Here is a 20,895-nt window from a genome sequence, read left to right as displayed (position 1 = left end):
CTGCCTGGTATTAATTGTTTCAGTTTAGTTTAGTTGTAAACATACAGCTTGGTAACAGACCCTTCGGCCCACCGAGTCCATACTGACCATCCATCGCCCGTTCACACTAGTTCTATGTTTTCCCACTCTCTCAACCACTCCTTACACACTAGGGGCAATTTACAAACTTGTACATCTTTGAACTGTGGGAGGAAACCGGAGCACCCTGAGGAAACCCACGCGGTCACAGGGAGAACATCCGAACTCCATACAGTCAGCACCCGTAGTCAGGATCGAACCCGGGTCTCTGGGGCTATAAGGCAGCAACTCTACCGCTGCGCCACCGTGCCACTCCAATATAGACACAAAATGCTGAGTAGCTCAGCGGGTCAGGCAGCATCTCTGGAGAGAAGGAATGGGTGGCGTTTCGGGTCAACACCGACCGGGTATGAGGGGTTACGGAGAGAAGGCAGGAGAAAGGGGTTTGGAGGGAGAGTTAGATCAGCCGTGATTGAATGGTGGAGTAGACTTGATGGGCCGAATGGCCTAATTCAGCTCCTATTACTTATGAACATGACCTTATAACGACAAAGGGGATGAGGACCGCTGGGGTGAAAGCTGCCCAAGTGAAATATGAGGTGCTGTTCCTCCAAATTCAGCGAACACATTTGCTCGATCCGCCTATACCTACTTGATCTCCTGGTTGCTAAACACCTCCCCCTTGCATTCCCACACTGACCTTTTTGTCCTGGGCCTCCTCCACTGTCAGTGTGAGGCCCAGCGCAAATTTCACCTGGGCAGCTTACACCCCAGCAGTATGTATATTGACTTATCTAACTTCAAGCAACCCTTGCTTTTCCCCCTCTCTCCATCCCTCCCCCATCCGAGTTCTCCGACAAGTCTGACTGTCTCCTTAATTACGTTTTATCTCTGTCTGCTTCGTTGTCACCTTCTCCGAACTGACATTGATCCATTCTACATTTTCCTTGATCCGCATCCCCTTTGATGTCTCGTTTTCACACCTTACACTTCCATGTCTCTGTGTCTCTCTCTCCCCTGACTCTCAGTCTGAAGAAGGGTCTCGACCCAAAAGGTCACCCATTCCTTCTATTGGGAGATGTTGCCTGTCCCGCTGAGTTACTCCACCAATTTGTGTCTATCTTCGGTGTAAACCAGCATCTGCAGTTCCTTCCTGTACGGATCACATCCTTGTTGGTCTCCTCTGCACCCTTTGGTGTACAACCTTCCTGTCGTGTGGCTCCGATCCCTGTGACTGAACTAGAATTTTATTCAAGCACAATCTTCCTGCTGTCATGTTTCCTCTTCAGAGATAAACCTTTTGTTCTTTCTTACCATTTTCAGAAAAAATAATACAGTAACAGACAGAAAGTGAGATCTAATTGTCTAATTACTTGTATCATTTAGATTTCAAGATGCTTATTTTACAATTCTTCAATTTGCCTTTACTATAAATGAGAAAGTTTGCATTTTGAGTCCATAAAACACATTTCCACCTTCTGTAACATTAAAAGCATGGCACCTGGAGAAACTGTCTATGTTTTCACAGTCCAGATTGTACAATGGATCAAAATGGTTTTCAACCTGCTGGAGCTGCTCCTTCACAGTTCTGGTGAGACGAGTTCAATCCCGACCTTGGACGCTGTCTCTGTGGAGTTTGCAAATTTCACACTCTGACCATCTGGATTTTCTCCGGGTGCTCCTGTTTCCTCCCACATCCCAAAGGCTTGTAGGTTGGTTGGATAATTGGCCACTCCTTCTGTGTAGGTGAATTGTAGAATCTGAAGGAAGCAGACAAGGATGTGGGTCAGCGCCGCAAACCAGGGGTTCCATCCTGACTAAGGGTGCTGTCTGTATGGCCAGTGATCTGCGTGGGGGTTTTCGTGATCTCCAGTTCCCATATTCCAAAAGACGTACAGGTTTGTAGACTTTTCTGTACCATGTGTAGGAAAGTGTTTGTGCATCGAATTTCACCCGGTGGGCAGAAGGGCCTTTTTTGCGTGCTGTATCATGAACTAAACAGAAACATGTACCAAAGATTTTTATTGGAGTGTGTAAGGGAATGCTGGTTTACACCGCACAATTTTGCGACAATTCTGCCTTTACTATAAATGAGAAAGTTTGCATTTTGAGTCCATAAAACACATTTCCAGCTTCTGTAACATTAAAAGCATGGCACCTGGAGAAACTGTCTATGTTTTCACAGTCCAGATTGTACAATGGATCAAAATGGTTTTCAACCTGGTGGTGCTGCTCCTTCACAGTTCTGGTGAGACGAGTTCAATCCCGACCTCGGACGCTGTCTCTGTGGAGTTTGCAAATTTCACACTCTGACCATCTGGATTTTCTCCGGGTGCTCCTGTTTCCTCCCATATCCCAAAGGCTTGTAGGTTGGTTGGATAATTGGCCACTCCTTCTGTGTGGGTGAATTGTAGAATCTGAAGGAAGCAGACGAGGGTGTGGGTCAGTGCCGCAAACCAGGGGTTCGATCCTGACTAAGGGTGCTGTCTGTATGGAGTTTGTTTGTTCTTCCCGTGACCTGCGTGGGGTTTCTCGTGATCTCCAGTTTCCTCCCATATTCCAAAGACGTACAGGTTTGTAGGCGAATTGGCTTGGTATAACTGTAAATTGTCTGTACCGTGTGTAGGATAGTGTTAGTGTGCGGGGATCGCTGGTCGGCACGGACCCGGTGGGCCGAAGGGTCTGTTTTCGTGCTATATCTCTAAACTAAACTAAACATGTACCAAGATGCAGCTTTATTGGAAGGAATGCTGGTTTACACCGAAGATAGACACAAAATGCAGACATAAAAGCAATTGGATAATCGTTGGATGAGTTGAAGGAGTGGTTGATGGTGGGTGATCTGAAGAGCCCGTTCCCGGGAGGGCGGGACTGTCATATGTTGATAGAATGGAGCGGCTGGGCTTGTACACTCTGGAATTTAGAAGGATGAGAGGGTCTCTTATTGAAACATATAAGATTATTAAGGGATTGGACACGCAAGAGGCAGGAAACATGTTGGGGGAGTCCAGAACCAGGGGGCCACAGTTTAAAGAATAAGGGGTTGGCCATTTAGAACGTAGAATGGGAAGGATTTTTCCACCCAGAGAGTTCTGAATCTGTGGAATTCTCTGCCTCAGAAGGCAGTGGAGGCCAATTCTGTGGATGCTTTCAAGAGAGAGTTTGATAGAGCTCTTAAAGATAGCGGAGTCAGGGGATATGTTGAGAAGGCAAGAACGGGTTACTGACAGTGGATGATCAGCCATGTTCACAGTGAATGGCGGTGCTGGCTCGTAGGGTCGAATGGCGTACTGCACCTATTGTCTATTGTCTCTGTGACTGCTGGGACTGGAATGCGAATATTAAGCTAAAATCTGCTCAGTCTGACAAGGCTCCATTCTCAAAAGCACTGCAATTTCGTCCATCTTATCGAGCTCTCTGATGATATTGGACACATCTGCATCGACTTCCATTCTGGCCACACATCTAGGAGCCAGCTCATCCTTCTCTATCACCACTCTGTAGGTATCGTCCAGCGCGTACGTCCGCCTCTTGGCCGAGTGACAACTTGCATAGTGGTGGATTTTAGCCAGCTGCAGGAACTGGTTGAAGTTTGCGTCTCCTTCCTCCTGCTCCTTTGCCTTCACCAAAGAGATCTGCAGGAACTGTGCAATGTACTCCATGATCTCTTGGTGTGCCCGCAGTTCCTCGTGAGTATATCGAGGCTCCTCTTTGGTAACTGCATCAGCTTCGTCGCTGCTTGTTCTCCCTCTCAGACGAGGTTCCGTGGCTGCCTGGTCTTCCTCTGTTGAGTTCCTTTCTCCCGGTCCTTTGACCTGTTTTCTTTGACCTTCTTTGGTGCTGTTCTTCGGTGTCGAACCGTGCTTGCGCTCGTAGCTTTCCCCTGAAGTCGCACCACCCGTGTTCTCACTCCTGCCCTTCCTCCTTGCCTCTGGCTTGGACACCAGCGAGCTGCGTTCTCCCCGTCTCCCGTCACCTCCGTTTGCGTTCGATGTTGGGCGCGCGACGATGAGCTGCCACTGCGAGTCCCTCTGACTCAGCCAGATTTGGTTGGTGGCCAAATCGAACGTGTCGTTGTCATAGTAGTCATCCTTCACGACGACCTCGTCAGTCAGAACCGCTCCCAACTGCTGGAGTCTGAGTTCGGATCTTTCATCCAACCAGTAGGTCTGCTGAACTCTAACGCTGTGCATTGTCTTGCTGCTGCTGCTGCCGCTGCTGCTGTTCACTGTTGCATTCTGCCAAGGGTGGGAAAGGGTGGAAATGTAGAAACAAGTGATCAACAATTAGCTCGAGGAAAGTTGCTCCAATTCAATGAAACTTTACTGTCACATGTACCTAGATACAGTGAAATGCTCCCCGACGGCCCACCTCCAATTATTGGACTTCCCTCCAATTATTACACTTTAAAAAAGAACATTTTGACGTGGTATTCATGTCCCTCTGGTCTACAGGTCCCTCCGTTGCCGGACCAGCAGGTTCAGGAACAGCTTCTTCCCTGCGGCTGTTACCCTACTTAACTGTGCACCTTGGTGACTGCCAGTCCCCCCCCCGGACACTCCTTCCCCACCCCCCATTTTAAACGGCTCTGGATTCTGCATCAGATGGAGTAAGAACGAACTAGCTGGCACCAGCTTTGAAGCATAATTGTAGGGTGGATCCCAGTTGTAACTGCATTGTAACAGTTTGACAGCATTCATTCCCTAAAGGGCCTGTCCCACTTTCACAACCTAATTCACGACCTCTGCCGAGTTTGCCCTTGACTCGTACTCGCAGCATGGTCGTCCCGAGGTCGTAGGCAGGCCGTGATGCTAGCCGTAGGTACTCGTGGCATCAAGTAGGTCGGGGCGTTTTTCTAGCCTGATGAAAAATGTCCACGAGTAAAAAAGGTTGTGAATTAGGTCGTGAAAGTGGGACAGGCCCTTAAGGATGTGGCCCCTCAGAGAAGGTGATAACCCAGAACAGTTCATCAACTCTAGGAGCTGAATTAGGCCATTCGACCCATCAAGTCTACACTGTCATTCAATCATGGCTGATCCATCTTTCCCTCTCAACCTCATTCTCCTGCCTTCTCCCCATGACACCCCTATTGTTCAAATACAGGGGGGCATATCACGATTTAGACCAGAGGAAGAGCAATTCCTTCTCGCTGTGGGTTGTGACTCTCTTGATGAGAGTGCGCCAGACAGACTGAATATGCTGAATCATTGAATATATTCAAGGCCAAGATAGAATCTTGGACCATAAGGGAATTGAGGGTTATGGAGTGGATGTTAATGATCACATTGTCCATGATCTTATCGATTGCCCTCGGGCCAACTACAGCTCTTTGTTTTGCTGCAAGAGCCTACCTGGTGTTCAAAAACACTCCTCTCCTTCCCTCTAATATCAGAAAGGGTCACTTGTTGGTCCCTGGTCATTTTTGGAGCTTGCTATGTCCAAAATCATACAGCTTAAAATTGAGCGGGGAAGAGATGGGGTGAATGCACCAAGTCTCTTACCCAGAGCAAGGGTATCATGAACCAGTGGACATAGGATTAAGGTGAGAGGGGAAATATTTAACCAGAACCTGAGGGGCAATTTGTACACACATTGGACACAGGGTGGTGGGCATACAGAACGAGCTGCCAGAGGAGGTGGTTGTGGCAGGTACTAAAACTGAATTTGAATGACATTTGGACAGATACATGGATAGTCAAGTCAAGTCAAGTCAATTTTATTTCTATAGCACATTTAAAACCAACTCTCGTTGACCAAAGTGCTTTACATCAGTGCAGGTACAAATGTGCTACATACAGTGGTACATAGATCTAACAATACACACAAAGCGTTTCACTATACCTCGGTGCACGTGACAATAATAAACCTAAACCTGTGGGAGGAAACGCGGTCATGGGGAGAACGCACAAAATCAGTACAGACAAGCACCCGTAGTCGGGATCGAGCCCGGGTCTCTGTCGCTGTAAGGCAGCAACTCTACCGCTGCGTCACCGCGCTGTTCTGGTGTTTAGATGAGCCGATGAAACTGGTATGAACACAGTTGTTGTTGGAAATAAAGGGCCTGTCCCACGAGCATGCGACTCCATGCGGCAAGCGCGACCTAAAGGGCCTGTCCCACGAGCATGCGACTCCATGCGGCAAGCGCTACCTAACGTGGTCACTTGAGCCATACGACCTCGCGGGGCCGGTCCTACTTCGATCGCCGGAGCCGTATGGAGTTGTGCGGAGCTGGTCCCGACATCGCGCGGGGCTTCGAAAAACTGACCGTATTCAAAAATTCCCTGCGGCAACGGCCTGTCGACCAGGCCCTTCTCACTGTGATGGAGGACAAAAATCTTAAAGTCCTTGTCTCTTCCCTCCTTGTTCACCCTCTGCGTTGAGGCTATCCAGGCCTCCGATGTTGCGACCCCGCCGGGTGATGGTAAGTAAGTGCCGCGGCCGAATCCGAGCTCCGCGAACGGGCCGGTTCAAACTCCGCGGCCCGGGGTGGTCGAAGCTGCCAGTTGGAAGTTCACAATTGGAATGTGCAAACTCCATGCAGACTGTGCCCAAGGTCAGGCTTGAACCTGGGTCGCTGGCGTTGCGAGGCAGCTGCCCTCCCAGCTGTGCCGCCATTGTGTGTTGAGTGTTTGCATCTTGATTTAGATGTGGTGCTTTCTGATCCTTGAGCAGGGATGAAAGAAAGTATGGAGTGTAGCCATTGGTTTATTTCCAGCTGGTTGGGTTGAGGTTGGTGCAGTTGGTGGGAAGGGAATGGGCAGCGGTGGGTGCACATTCCAAGGAGAAGCCGTGCGACACGGTGGCACAACGGTAGAGCTGCTGCCTTACAGCGTTTGCAGCACCTGGCTTCGATCCTGTCTGTACTCAGTTTTTGTACGTTCTCCCCGTGACCTGCACATGTTTCCTCTGAGATCTTCAGTTTCCTCCCACACTCCAAAGGTTTGTAGGCTAATTGGCTTGGTATATGTGTAAATTGTCGCTGGTGTGTTACTGTGCGGGGATCGCTGGTTGGCGTGGACTGGGTGGGCCGAAGGGCCTGTTTCTGCGCTGTATCTCTAAACTAAACTAAAGAAGGTGCATAACACCAAGCACGTCGCTGGAAAGATGGGAGGAAAAGAGTGAGGTGTTTTACATTGACTGTTGGCAGATAATTGTTATTTTACTATGAAGGCAACTGGTGTGAAGTGGGTGTTTCTTCTGCCATTTGTGATTCTTTTTCACTTGAAAGGGAAATTGGTGCGGAATAAAATTGGGAAATAGAGCAGAGATGATGCAAGCTGCCATTAACTAACTGAGAACTACCACAATGGATCCGTGCATTCCGTTCATTTTCTAATTACTAATCACAGGAAGGATGTGGAGGCTTTGGAGAGGGTGTAGATGAGGTTTACCAAAATGCTACTTGGAGTAGGAAGTACGGGGAGAGGTTGGACAAAGTTGGACCAAAGACTGAGGGGGAGAACTGATAGAAATGTTTAAAACGTTATCATGTGGGGCGGCACGGTGGCGCAGCGGTAGAGTTGCTGCCTTACAGCGCCAGAGACCAGGGTTCGATCCTGACTATGGGAGCTGTCTGTACGGAGTTTGTACCTTCTCCCCAGGACCGGCGTGGGTTTTCTCCAAGAATCTCTCTCACATTCCAAAGAGGTACATGTTTGTAGGCATAGGTATAAATGTAAATTGTCTCTAGTATGTGCAGGATAGTGTTAATATAGAAACACAGAAACATAGAAAATAGGTGCAGGAGGAGGCCATTTGGCCCTTCGAGCCAGCACCGCCATTCATTGTGATCATGGCTGATCGTCCCCAATCAATAACCCATGCATGCCTTCTCCACATATCCCTTGATTCCACTAGCCCCTAGAGCTCTATCTTTCTCTCTGTGGGATGTGCGGGGATCGCTGGTCAGCTTGCACTCGGTGGACCGAAGGACCTGTTTCCGTGCTGTATCTCTAAACTAAACTAAAAGCATAGACGGCGGATAGTCAGAACCTTTTTTCCCCAAGTTGGATATGTCAAGATCAGAGGACAGAGCTTTAAGATGAAATGGGCCAAGTTTAAAGGAGATGTGCGGGGTATGTCTTTTTACAGAGAGAGGCGGGTGCATGGAACAAGCTGTCGGGGTGGCGGTGGAAGCAGTTACAGTAATTGTATTTAGATATGTAATGAATGGAGGGATATGGATCGTGTGCAGGCAGAGGAGTTCAACCTGGCATCATGTTTGGCACAGACACTGTGGGCCGAAGGACCTGGCCTGCGCTGGATTGTTCGATGTTACAAAATAATATGAGAGTGCTATTTAGTCTTAAAGTTCAGATATGTTTTAGTTACCAGGTAAGCTGGTTGGGTCTTGCTGCATCTGTCACAGACAGAAGGGAGGTCTCGGGTTCATTGAAGCCGGACTTTTTGATTGCGACAGACCTTGTCCTCAGCGTCTGTCTGCTTCACACGTCGAAGATGAAATTAAAATCTTTCCAGAACACTGCCTTTACATTGCCATGATGAATTGCAACATCAATAGATATTACAGCATACGCTTTGCACCCTTTGCTGCAATGCTACCAGTACCTAAGCAACTGCTTCATTGAAATGAAAATTGCTTTTGCCTGTGACGTGCTCTTTCAGTATCCATGGTAATCATGGAGACAGTCACGATTTATGTGATGAATTAATGTACAGCTCAATTGAGGTAATGCCCCATTGAAGTAACGTGCTTCCTCTCTCTCCCTCTCCCCATCTCTCTCTCTCTCTCCCTCTCTCTCTCTCTCCCCATGACCTCTCCCTCTCTTCCTCTACCTCTCTCTCCCTCTCCCCTCTCTCCCTCTCTCCCTCTCTCCCTCTCTCCCTCCTCCCTCTCCCCCCCCTCGTTCTCTCTCCCTCCTTCTCTCTCTGCTGTATACTTGACAACTTCTCTCTCACTCAGCACGTCACTTTTCCCACCCATGACAAAGGTCACATCCACAAATCAACCGGTACTCGACCTCCATCCATGCCTCTTCCCCCTCTCTGATCATAAGCTTATACGGTTCACCATCCCTTCTCCGACACCTCGCCCCCGCTTCCTCCGAGAAATCATCTTCCGTAATCTAAAATCCATTGCTCCCCACCATCTCTCGGACCTGCTCTCCACCACTCTCCCCCTGGACTCAACCCATATCTCACCTTATGATCTCACAAACCATCTCAACTCCACCTTGTCTACCTCCCTTAACACTCTGGCCCCCCTCAAAACGAGAACCGTAACTTTCAACACATCTTCACCCTGGTACACACCTGCACTTCGTAAACTGAAACAGACTGGTCGCCAACTTGAACGACTCACAAAGAAATCATCTCTCACAGTCCACCTTGAAGCTTACAAACTCCACCTCACTGACTACAAAGATGCTCTCATTGCTGCAAAATCTGCCTACCTCTCCTCCATATTCACCGATCCCTGCCTAAACCACAGAACCCTCTTCTCCACAGTGGCCAACCTCCTCAAGCCTCGAGCCAACACTCTCCCTACCTCTACTCCGGATCTCTGCAACTCATTCCTGCACTTTTTCGCTGATAAAATCAGCACCATCTATCAATCTTTATCCCCTGTACCCAACTCCCCAGCATCTACTCCACCACCTACCAAGGCCCCTCCTTTCAACATCTCCACTGACCTCCTTACCCCTCCTCCACACTGCTTCCTCTCCCAGTTTGACCTGGTCACCCCTACTGAAATCTCCAAACTCATCAGCTCTTCCAAACCCACTACCTGCTCCCTCGACCCTCTCCCCACTCCCCTGCTGAAGTCCTGCCTCCCCGTTCTCTGCCCCTACCTCACTAATCTCTTCAACTCCTCATTGTCCCAAGGAATTGTCCCCTCCGCTTTCAAAACTGCTGCTGTCACACCAATCTTAAAGAAACCTGGTCTTGATCCCTCCTCTCTCATTAACTACCGCCCAATCTCAAACCTCCCCTTTCTTTCAAAAACCCTGGAGCGTATCGTTGCGTCGCAACTTCATTCCCACCTCCTTGCGTATAACCTACTTGAACCCCTCCAATCTGGCTTTCGCCCCCTCCAATCTGGCTTTCGCCCCCTCCATAGCACAGAAACTGCTCTCCTCAAAGTCCTCAACGACCTCCTCACCTCTGCTGACACTGGTTCCCTCAACATCCTCATCCTCCTCGACCTGAGCGCAGCCTTCGATACAGTGAACCATAACATCCTGCTCACCAGACTCAAAGACCTCGGCATTGAAGGCTCTGCACTCGGCTGGCTCCGTTCCTACCTTTCCAACAGATCCCACTTCATCTCTCTCCACAACCACACCTCTGCTACAGCCACAGTCACTCAAGGCGTTCCCCAAGGCTCCGTACTCGGCCCCCTCCTCTTCATCATCTACATCCTCCCCCTTGGTCAGATACTCCGCCACTTCAACCTGGACTTCCACTGTTACGCCGATGACACCCAGATCTACCTCGGCACCAAATCCCCCCACAACCCCCCCCCTATCCCATATCAACTCCTGTTTGTCAGCTATAAAATCCTGGATGCAACATAACTTCCTCAAACTCAACAGCGATAATACAGAATTCCTCCTCATAGGCTCCAAATCCACACTCAGCAAAATCAATAACCCCACTCTCACCATCGATGGCACCACTGTCTCCCCATCTCCTCAGGCCCGCAACCTTGGCGTGATCTTTGATTCCACCCTCTCCCTTGAGCCTCACATCCGCCATGTCATTAAAACCTCCTTCTTTCGTCTCCGCAACATCGCCAAACTCAGACCCTCTCTCACACCTCCCGCTGCTGAAAGACTCATCCATGCCTTCATCTCCTCCCGACTGGACTATTGCAACTCACTTCTCCTTGGCATCAGCTCCACCTACATCAACCGACTCCAACTGGTCCAGAACGCAGCCGCCCGACTCATCACCCACACCAAATCCTGGCATCACATCACTCCAGTCCTCAAACAACTTCACTGGCTTCCCATCTCCCACCGGATCTCCTACAAAATCCTGATCCTCACCTACAAAGCCCTCCACCATCTGCCCCCCCCCCCCCCCCCCATATCTCACTGACCTCCTCTCCCCCTACCAACCCTCACGGTCCCTCAGATCCACATCAGCCGGTCTCCTCTCCATCCACAAGTCCAACCTCCGCAGTTTTGGGGACAGAGCCTTCTCCAGAGCAGCTCCCAGGCTCTGGACCTTCCTCCCCCAACTGATCCGCAATTCCATGTCCCTCACCGTCTTCTAGTCCCGCCTCAAGACCCATCTCTTCACCTCTGCCTATCCTTAGCCACACGTCCCCCTCCCTTTTCATCTGTGCATTAATTGCCTCATATTGTGTTTTGAATTGAATTCTGTCTTTACTTTGTGTACTAGTCATGTCTCTACTATTTATTTCATTCCCCTTACATGTTTTTCCTCTACCTGCTAAATTTTTGTAAGGTGTCCTTGAGACTCTTGAAAAGCGCCCATAAATAAAATGTATTATTATTATTATTACCTGAAGAAACAATGATGATGGCCTACAGCTTAAAAAGGTGTGACATTCATGTCACATAGACCATAAAACAGTATAGCACAAGAAGAGACCCTTCGGCCCACAATGTCTGTGCTGAACATGATGCCAAGACCAACTCTTATCTTTCTTTACATAATAAAGATCCCTCCACTCCCTGCATGTCCAAAAGTCTCTGAAATGTCACTTTCGTCTCTATCTCAACCACCCACCCCTAACAGCTCGTTCCAGGCACCCGCCACCTTCTGTTTAACAAAAAAAGTTGCCCTGCACAACGTCTTGAAACTTTGCCACTCTCACGTTAAATCTATGCCCTCTAATATTTGATAATTCCATCCTGGGGAAAATAGGTTCTGACTGTCTACCTTATCTATGCCTCTCCTAAATGTATATGCTTCTATCAGGTCGCCCCTTGACCAACAGTGTTCCAGAGAAAATAACCCAAATCTGTCCAATCCCTCCCTATAGCTAGTACCACCAATATCATTCTGGTAAACCTCCTCTGCCACCCTTTCCAAAGCCTCCACACCCTTCCTGTAATGAGGCGACCAGAACTGCACGCAGTTTTCCAAGCGCTGCCGGACCAAAGTCCTCTAAAGCTGCATCATGATTTCCCGATTCCTATACTCCATGCTCCAACATATGAATGCAAGCAATGCCGTACACCGCCTTTACCTGGAGAAAACACCAGTGTTCTGCATGGGCTTGCCTTCAGCAATTGCCAGTGGAGGTAATGGCCTTGGGCAAGTCTGGTTGTCAGTGTTCTTGCAGAGTGTCATCCGCTGAGGCCCGCCCGGTCTGGTGCCGGTGCCCCACCGCGGCACACTTCCCCTTTGGTTTCCACCACATGCCGTGTGCCTCACCACCAATCAGTCCACCACTTCCTCAACCGGCCAACTGCCACCTTCTCCAGCCTGACAACAAACACAAATACACTAACAAGTGCTGCTACCTAGCAACGCTGCTGAATCGGTTCATGCACTGTGTTTACAGATGGCAACAGTTGGCAGCGAACGTAGTTTGATTTATTAGCAATGGCATCACGGAACTTGCTTGTACGGTTAGTCATAGAGTGACACAGTGTGGAAACTGGCCTAACCTGCCCACACCGGCCAACATGTCCCAGCTACATTAGCACCACCTGCCTGCGTTTGGCCCATCTCCCTCCAAACCTGTCCTATCCATGCACCTGTCTAGCTGTTTCTTAAATGGTGGGATAGTCCCTGCCTCAACTACCTCCTCTGGCAGCTCGTTCCATAGACCCCCACCACCCTTTGTGTGAAAAAGTTACCCCTAAAGATTCCTCTTAAATCTTTCCCCTTTCACCTTAAACCTATGTCCTCTGGTCCCCGATTCACCTACTCTGGGCAAGAGACACTGTGCATCTATTCCTCTCATGGTTTTATATTGTTGTTCATGTTATTCTCACCTTGCCTTCATGTACTCTATCTATGCCTCTCCTAATTCTATATGCTTCTATCAGTTTGCCCTTCAATCTATGCTGTTCCATAGAAAGCAACCCAAGTCTGTCCAACCTCTCCCTGTAGCTAATACCCCCAAATCCAGTCATCATTCTGGTAAACCACCTCTGCACCATTTCCAAAGCCTCCACATCCTTCCTGTTAGGAGACAACCAGAGCCTTTCTATTGCACGCTACATTGCTGCAAGCGAACAGTGAGAATCCGTGGGCACCTATGAAGGTGGTTGGTAGAGGTTTCCAGTGCTGGGCTTGGCACTGTGCATGTACTCTACTAAAGAGAGACCAGACCAGCCAGGAAACTGTACTGTTGAATCAACAAAGGATGGACACTCATGCTAACGAGCGTAGGCGAATCAATTGGTTTAAGGGGAGAGGGGAAAGATTTAATAGGAACCTGAGGGGCAATGCTTTCACTCAGAGCGTGGTGGATGCATGGAGTGAGCTGCCAGAGGAGGTAGTTGAGGCAGATATTATAACAACATTTAAAATACACCTGGGCAGGTACTCGGATAGCAAAGATTATGGGCCAAACACAAGTAGTGTAGATGGGGGATCTTGGTCAGCAAGGGCAAGTTCGGCCAAAGAGCCTGTTTCCATGCAGTGCGACTATGAATTTTCAGACGGGGCTTTTGTTCTCAGGGGGTGTGTTGGGAGTGGGCTACTTCTCCCAGACTGTCCTGCTGATCCAACATCTGTTTTGTTTGCAGCCTCTCTCTGCTGAGTCTATTTTTCAGAGTGATATTCAAGGTTTGTTTTTTTTGCAAAAACATTAATCACTGTTCCTTTCAAAGGAACTCAGCTGGGCTTTGATCAGGGAAACATAGAAAATAGGGGCAAGAGTAGACCATTCAGCCCTTCGAGCCAGCACCGTCATTCAATATGAACTTGGCTGTTCATCCAGAATCAGAACCCCGTTCCTGCTTTCTCCCCATATCCCTTGATTCCATTGGCCCCAAGAGCTAAATCTAACGCTCTCTTGAAAACATCCAGAGAATTCCACAGAGTCACAACTCTCTGGCAGAGAATTCCACATTCACAACTCTCTGGGTGAAAAGGTTTTTCCTTATCTCAGTCCTCAATGGCCTATCCCTTATTCTTAAACAGTGGCCTCTGGTTCTGGACTCCCCCAACATGGGGAACATTCTCTTTGACGTTGCATGTCCATGCCCATCTGGCTTGACGCTAGACTTTGCTGTGGGTCATCTCAATAATGGGCAGGTACATGAATAGGGAAGGGTCAAAGGCGGGACTAGCGTAGATGGGGTATCAACGGTCTGCATGGACTGTTGGGCCGAAGGGCCAGGATCCGTGAGGTATAAATCTATGACTCTACTTAATTGCTGCATGTGTGTAGGTACAGTGAAATTTCAGTAAGAATCTTACTGAAGGCTAGATTTATAGGCATAGAGAAACACAGCGGGTGAGGCAGCATCTATGGAGAAAAGGAGTCGGCAACGTTTTGGGTCGAGACTCTTCATCCATCTCTGAAGAAAGGTCTCGACCCAAACGTCGCCTACTCCTTTTCTCCATAGATGCTGCCTCACCCGCTGAGTTTCTCCAGCATTTTTTGTCTACTTTTTCCAGCATTAAAGATTTATAGGCATAATCATACTTGAGTGTACGAATTGTAGATTACACTGAGGTCACGCACAAGAGTTGCTGCAACCTTCGGCGTACCAGAGAAAACAAGCCAAGTCTGTCCAACCTCTCCCTGTAGCTAATACCCCCTCATCCAGGCATTGGTTTAGTGCCACTTAACTTGCATCAGCAGTGAAGTATGACTTTGCTTGGTTTCAGTCCAGCAACACCACCTGCATGGTTAGTTTAGTTTCAAGGTACAGCACGGAAACAGGCCCTTCAGCCCACCAAATCCCCACCGACCAGCGATCCCCGCACATTAACACTGTCCTGAATCTGAATCTGATTAACACTGTCCCACACACACATTCGGGACAATTTACAATCATACCGAGCCATTTAATAGCCTACAAACCTGTACGACTTTGGCGTATGGGAGGAAACCGAAGATCTCTGAGAAAACCCACGTAGGTCACGAGGAGAACGTAGAAACTCCGCACAGACAGCACCCGTAGTTGGGATTGAACCCGGGTCTCTGGCGCTGCAAGGGCTGTAAGGCAGCAACTTTACCGCTGCGCCACCGTGCGGCCTTTTGTATGTAAAACTAGCAAATTGTGCCTGCCTGCTCTGACATTCACTGCTTCAATTCCATCTACTACAAGTGCAGAAGCCACATTTCTTGTGCTTCAGAATCAGAGTGCACCCATTCTGCTATGGGTGTGTTTAACAGGGACGTGTAAATGAATTTAAATCTTTGGAGAGACAGCTCTGCGCTTCCTTAATAGGTGGGGTAAATGTATTTTTGCATGTCCGATCCCTCGAGTTGTCAATGAGAGAAGACACTCATATCCCTGCCCCTCCTTGTTCTGGAGAAATACATTGTCGGACATAGACACAAATAGCTGGAGTAATTCAACGGGACAGGCAGCATCTCTGGAGAGAAGGAATGGGTGACGTTTCTGGTCAAGACCCTCCTTCACACTGAGAGTCAGGGGAGCGGGAGACCATAGGGAAGAGTACAAAGAGCATGTAAGGGGTGAAAATGACAGATCAAAGAAGACGTTGATTAAACAAATGTCAAATTTCGATTGTTAGCTGAGGGAAAAGTGACAAAGATGCATACCATCAGTAAAATTAATTAGGACAGCGATATTAGTTGGCGAACTACGATGGGGGAGGGATGGAGAGAGAGGGAAAGCAAGGGTTACTTGAAGTAGGAGAAGTCAATGTTCATACTGCTGGGTTGTAAGCTGCCCAAGCGAAAAATGAAGTGTTGTTCCTCCAATTTGCGTTGGGCCTCACTCTGCCAATGGAGGTGTGAATGGGGGGGGAAGTTAGTGTTTAGCAACCGGGAGATCTCGTACACCTGGGCGGACTGAGCAGAGATGTTCAGCGAAACGATCGCCGAGCCTGCGCTTGGTCGCGCTGATATATAAGAGTCCACACCTGGAACAGTGGATACAGTGGATGGGTTTGGAGGAGGTGCAAGTGAATGTCTGCCTCACCTTAAAGGACTATCAGGGTCCTTGGAGGGAATCAAGGGAGGAGGTAAAGGGACAGGTGTTGCATCTTCTGTGGTTGCAGGGGAAAGTACCTGGGGAGGGGATGATTTGGGTGGGAAGGGATGAGTTAAACAGGGAGTTGTGGATGGGAACGGTCTCTGCGGAAAACGGAAAGGGGTGGAGATGGGAAAATGTGGCTAGCGCTGGGATCCCATTGGATGTGGCGATAATGTTGGAGGATTATCTACTATATGCGATGGCTGATGGGGTGGATGGTGAGGCCCTGTTGTGACTGGGGAGCAGGGGACGAGCTGCAGGGTACTGAGGAGACACGAGTGAGGGCCTCACCTATGATGGAAGAGGGGAACCTCCGTTCCCTAAAGAATGAGGGCATCTCTGATGACTTGGTATGGAAAACCTCATCTTGGGTGCAGATGCGGCGTAGATGGAGGAATTGGGAGTAGGGGATGAAGTCTTTACAGGAAGCAGGGTGGGAAGAAGTGTAGTCGAGACAGTTGTGGGAGTCAGTGGGTTTATAATAGACGTCAGTCAATAGTCTATCTCCTGTGATGGAGATGGTGAGATCAAGAAAGAGAAGGGAGATGGCGGAGATGGTGCATGTGAATTTGAGTGCAGGATGGAAATTGGTGGTGAAGTTAATGAAGTCTGTTTGTGCTGCATGGGTGCAGGAGGTAGCACCGATGCAGTCATCAATGTAGCGGAGATAGAGTTCGGGGATAGGGCTAGTGTACGCCTGGAACAAGGATTGTTCAACGTACCCTACAATGAGGCAGGCATAGCTGGGGTCCATGCGATTGCCCATAGCTCCATTGGACTTGGAGAACGTGAGAGGAGTTGAAGGAAGAAGTTGTTGGTGCAAATTTATACATGTCGCTGTGATAACTCTCAATTTTACCAATCCTTTTCTCTAGTTATCTGAGGTCAGGGTTTTACACACTTCTATAAAATCACCCCTCAGCCGCTTGACCTCCAAGAAATAAAGTCCTAGCCTGCCCAACCCTTTAGTCTAGCTCAAGCCCTTAAGTCCTGGCACCATCCTCATATATCTTCTCTGCACGCTGTGTAGTCCTCACCCTGACACCTCTCATCATTCCTTTGGACAAGCGAGTTCCGGACTCCCATCTAAATCCTTCAAATAACTAATCTGGATTCATGTTCCCTGGGTAATGACCTCTCCCTGCCACGAGAAACAGTTATTTTATGGTTGCCCTGTCTAGCTCTCTTATTATTCTCAATTAAATATTCTTAAATGTCCATTACTTAGCAAAAAAAAAAAACTTTGTCTAGCCAGTTTTTTCTAATAGCTATAATTCCCCAGTTCCAACAACATCTCCATGACACAAAGTGCTGGAGTAACCCAGCGGGGGTCAGGCAGCATCTTTGGAGAGAATTGGTAAGGTGACGTTTCGGGTCCGGGACCCTTCTTCAGAGATCCATTCTCCAGAGATGTGCCTGACCTGCAGTGTTACTGCAGCATAGACCAGCATCTGCAGTTCCTTTTTGATTACATCCTCATGAGCTCTCCTCCTGAATTGGCAATTCCACTGAATAGATAGACAATCAGATTGCCCCCGATAATTCCTGTTGCAAGTGGAAAGGTGCTTGGCATAAAAAAATAGTTTGATCATAAAAACTGCTCGTTTTCCAGACCTTATATAATTGTCCTATTATTGGGAAGGGCACGGACACAAATGGTACCATGTGTCAAACTCAAGGGTACGCTGTCTCATAGCCATCGACCCACTGTCCCCTATCCCCTTTACTGGAAATGATCAGTCATTATATGAGATAAATGATTTTGATAAACCCTATGTACGTTCTCACTTAGATTAAAACAAGTGCCAGTGCCCTTGAGTGTTAAAAGTAGGCCATGGAGCCATAGAGCGTGGAAACAGGCCCTTCGGCCCAATTTGCCCATACCGACCAACATGCCCCATCTACACCTGCCTGTGTTTGGCCCATATCCCGTTAAACCTGTCCTATCCATGCTATTTATCCAAAGCGGTCTAAACGTGTGATTGTACCTGCCTCGGTTACCCCTTCCGGCAGCTCCTTCCGGACACCCACTACCCCCTTTGTGGAAAAAGTTGCCCCCAGGTTTTCTATTAAATCTTTCCTCCCTCACCTTAAACCTATGTCCTCCCGATTCCCCTACTCTGGGTAAAAGACTGTGCATTTTACCCGCGCTATTCCTCTCCTGATCTAGCACACCTTTCCTGAGAAGATCACCCCTCATGCTCCTGCGCTCCAAGGAACAGAGCCCCATCAAGCTCAACCTCTCCCTCCTGTAGCTCAGGCCCCCGTGTCCCATGCAACACCCCCCCTCCCCGGTGAGGGTTAGATGGCGAGACAGCCTTGAAATGAGTGGATTAAATCTGCGCCAGGCTGTTGTGATGTCACCGTTACAGAATAATGCTGCCCTGTGATTCACAGAGAAATCTTTGACCATTCCAAAGACAAATTGGAAGCAAAATGAAGGCATTTGCACGGTTGACTGAATTATGGACTGGTTGCGAGGCTATAACACTGGCTCCTGTTCCGTTTCAGGTCCGTCAACAGAGTCCGGCTTTTGATTAATCCCCAGCCCTGACCGTTCCTTGCCAAGGTACCAGTCACTCGGAGACTGCGTATGTAAGAGCAGAACAAGAGATATGGGTGAGTGCAAATGTGCTATTTCATCAACTAGGCCTGTAATTTACTGGCATGTACATGGACGTGGTGACGCAAGGAACTGCAGATGCTGGCTTCCAGAAAAAAAAGGCACAAAGCGCTGGAGTAACTCAGCGGGTCAGGCGGCATCTCTGGACGACGTGGATAGGTGACATTTCGATTTGGGAGTCTGAAGAATGGTCCCTTAAGTTCATGTTATAGGAGCAGAATTAGGCCAATCGAACCATCGAGCCCACGCCATTTAATCATGGCTGATGTATCTTTCCCTCTCAACCCCATTCTCCTATCTTCTCCCCATAACCCCTCTGACACTAACACTAATCAAGTACCCCGCCCGAAACATCATCTATCCATGTCCTCCAGAGTCTGGTGAAGGGTCTCGACCCACAACGTTGCCCATCCTTTTTCTCCCAAGATGCTGCCTGACCCGCTGAGTTACTTTGTGCATTTTTATAATACATCTGGACTACTTGTCCGTCTTGTTTTAAGCTGGGAAAGTTTATTTTTGCTGCATCACAGATGCTACATGAACAGATACTTCTGAAGAAGGGTTTCGACCCGAAAAACGTTGCCTATTTCCTTCGCCCCATAGATGCTGCCTCACCCGCCGAGTTTCTCCAGCATTTTTGTCTACCTTGGACAGATACTTCTATTTATCTTGGTCTACCTGTTGAGCACCAGCAGGTTTTCTCTCTGCCACCATCCAGCTCCTCGGAGACCCTCATTGCTACCTCTCCCCACGATGGCAATTTCCCCAAGTAACGATGACCTGGGTTTGGTGAGGGAGGGTCATGGCCTCAAGTGTGGGGTCTAGATCTTCTGTCCATTGCAGCAAGCTGGTTACTTGTCACCGTTTTACAGGCACATTACAATACATAATAGCCTCAGTACGTGTTACAAGATTGCACATGGCACTCATAGACTTTTTAAATGGTACCAGACTATTGTCTATTGTCCTATTGTCTATTGTCTATTAGTCAGGGGATATGGGGAGAAGGCAGGAACGGGTTATTGATTGGGGATGATCAGCCATGATCACATTGAATGACGGTGCTGGCTTGAAGGGCCAAATGGCCTACTCCTGCACCTATTGTCTATTGTCAGACAGGGCTGGTAGAGTTGCTGCCTCATAACACCAGAGACCCAGGTTCGCTCCTGATCTCGGGTGCTGCCTGTGTGGAATTTGCCCATTCAACCTGTGGGTTTCCTTGCGGTGCCCCGGTTTCCTCCCACATCCCAGAGACGTGCGGGTTTGTAGGTTAATTGGCCCTCTGTAAATTGCCGCAGGGAGTGGATGAGAAAGTGGGATAACTAGTGTGAATGGGATCGGTGGTCGACAAAGACTCGGTGGGTAGTATCTTTCATTCAATCTTTCAATCAAGACAGAAAACCCAGTAACATTAACATTGCAAGGCCATTCGGCCCCACGAGGCTGCTTTCCCATTCAGCAGAATCATGGCTGAGCTGACATTTTTTCGGGTCTACTTTCATAGAAACATAGAGAAACATAGAAATTAGGTGCAGGAGTAGGCCAATCGGCCCTTCGAGCCTGCACCACCATTCAATATGATCATGGCTGATCATCCAACTCAGTATCCCGTACCTGCCTTCTCTCCATACCCCCTGATCCCCTTAGCCACAAGGGCCACATCTAACTCCCTCTTAAATATAGCCAATGAACTGGCCTCAACTACCCTCTGTGGCAGAGAGTTCCAGAGATTCACCACTCTCTGTGTGAAAAAAGTTCTTCTCATCTCGGTTTTAAAGGATTTCCCCCTTTATCCTTAAGCTGTGACCCCTTGTCCTGGACTTCCCTAACATCGGGAACAATCTTCCTGCCCTTTCTCCACAATCAAAACTCCTCTGAACCCGGTCTGAGTTTAGTTTATTATCACGTGTACACGAGGTACAGTGAAAAACTTTTGTCGTGTGCTAACCAGTCAGCAGAAAGGCAACACATGATTACAATAGAGCAAACCACAGTGTACAGCTACAGGATTATCCTGATGAATTATCTCTGAACTGCCTCTGACAAACCATACTTTCTAACTGAGTAATACAAGTTTAGTTTAGTTTAGTTTAGAGATACAGCGCGGAAACAGGCCCTTTCGGCCCA

The 20,895-nt window shown here is 48.6% G+C and overlaps 2 protein-coding genes across 4 annotated transcripts in view; one reads left to right on the top strand and one right to left on the bottom strand.

Annotated features, from left to right (window-relative positions):
• Positions 1-20,895, top strand: part of ralgps1 (Ral GEF with PH domain and SH3 binding motif 1) — a 679,800-nt gene that overhangs the window by 102,018 nt on the left and 556,887 nt on the right. For 2 of the 3 annotated variants that reach the window (XM_055659790.1, XM_055659792.1), the window contains exon 2: positions 18,657-18,764. The exons of the other annotated variant lie outside the window; for it this stretch is intronic. The gene's annotated coding sequence lies outside the window, so the exon portion shown is untranslated. The remainder of the gene's footprint in view (positions 1-18,656; positions 18,765-20,895) is intronic. 3 annotated transcript variants of the gene reach the window in all.
• On the bottom strand, positions 2,104-5,438 carry si:dkey-191c17.2 (uncharacterized protein LOC100005628 homolog). The gene is made up of 2 exons (XM_055659726.1): positions 5,370-5,438; positions 2,104-4,256 (listed from the first exon to the last, which is right to left on the bottom strand). Exons 1-2 carry the CDS (start codon positions 5,436-5,438, stop codon positions 3,360-3,362), a joined length of 966 nt encoding a protein of 321 aa, XP_055515701.1. The 3' UTR covers positions 2,104-3,359.

Source organism: Leucoraja erinacea, chromosome 31, assembly GCF_028641065.1.
Source record: "Leucoraja erinacea ecotype New England chromosome 31, Leri_hhj_1, whole genome shotgun sequence".
In the NCBI taxonomy this organism is placed as follows: Eukaryota; Metazoa; Chordata; class Chondrichthyes; order Rajiformes; family Rajidae; genus Leucoraja; species Leucoraja erinaceus.
Note: the sequence above shows the minus strand (reverse complement) of the source record. Positions and strands in the feature narration are given on the sequence as shown.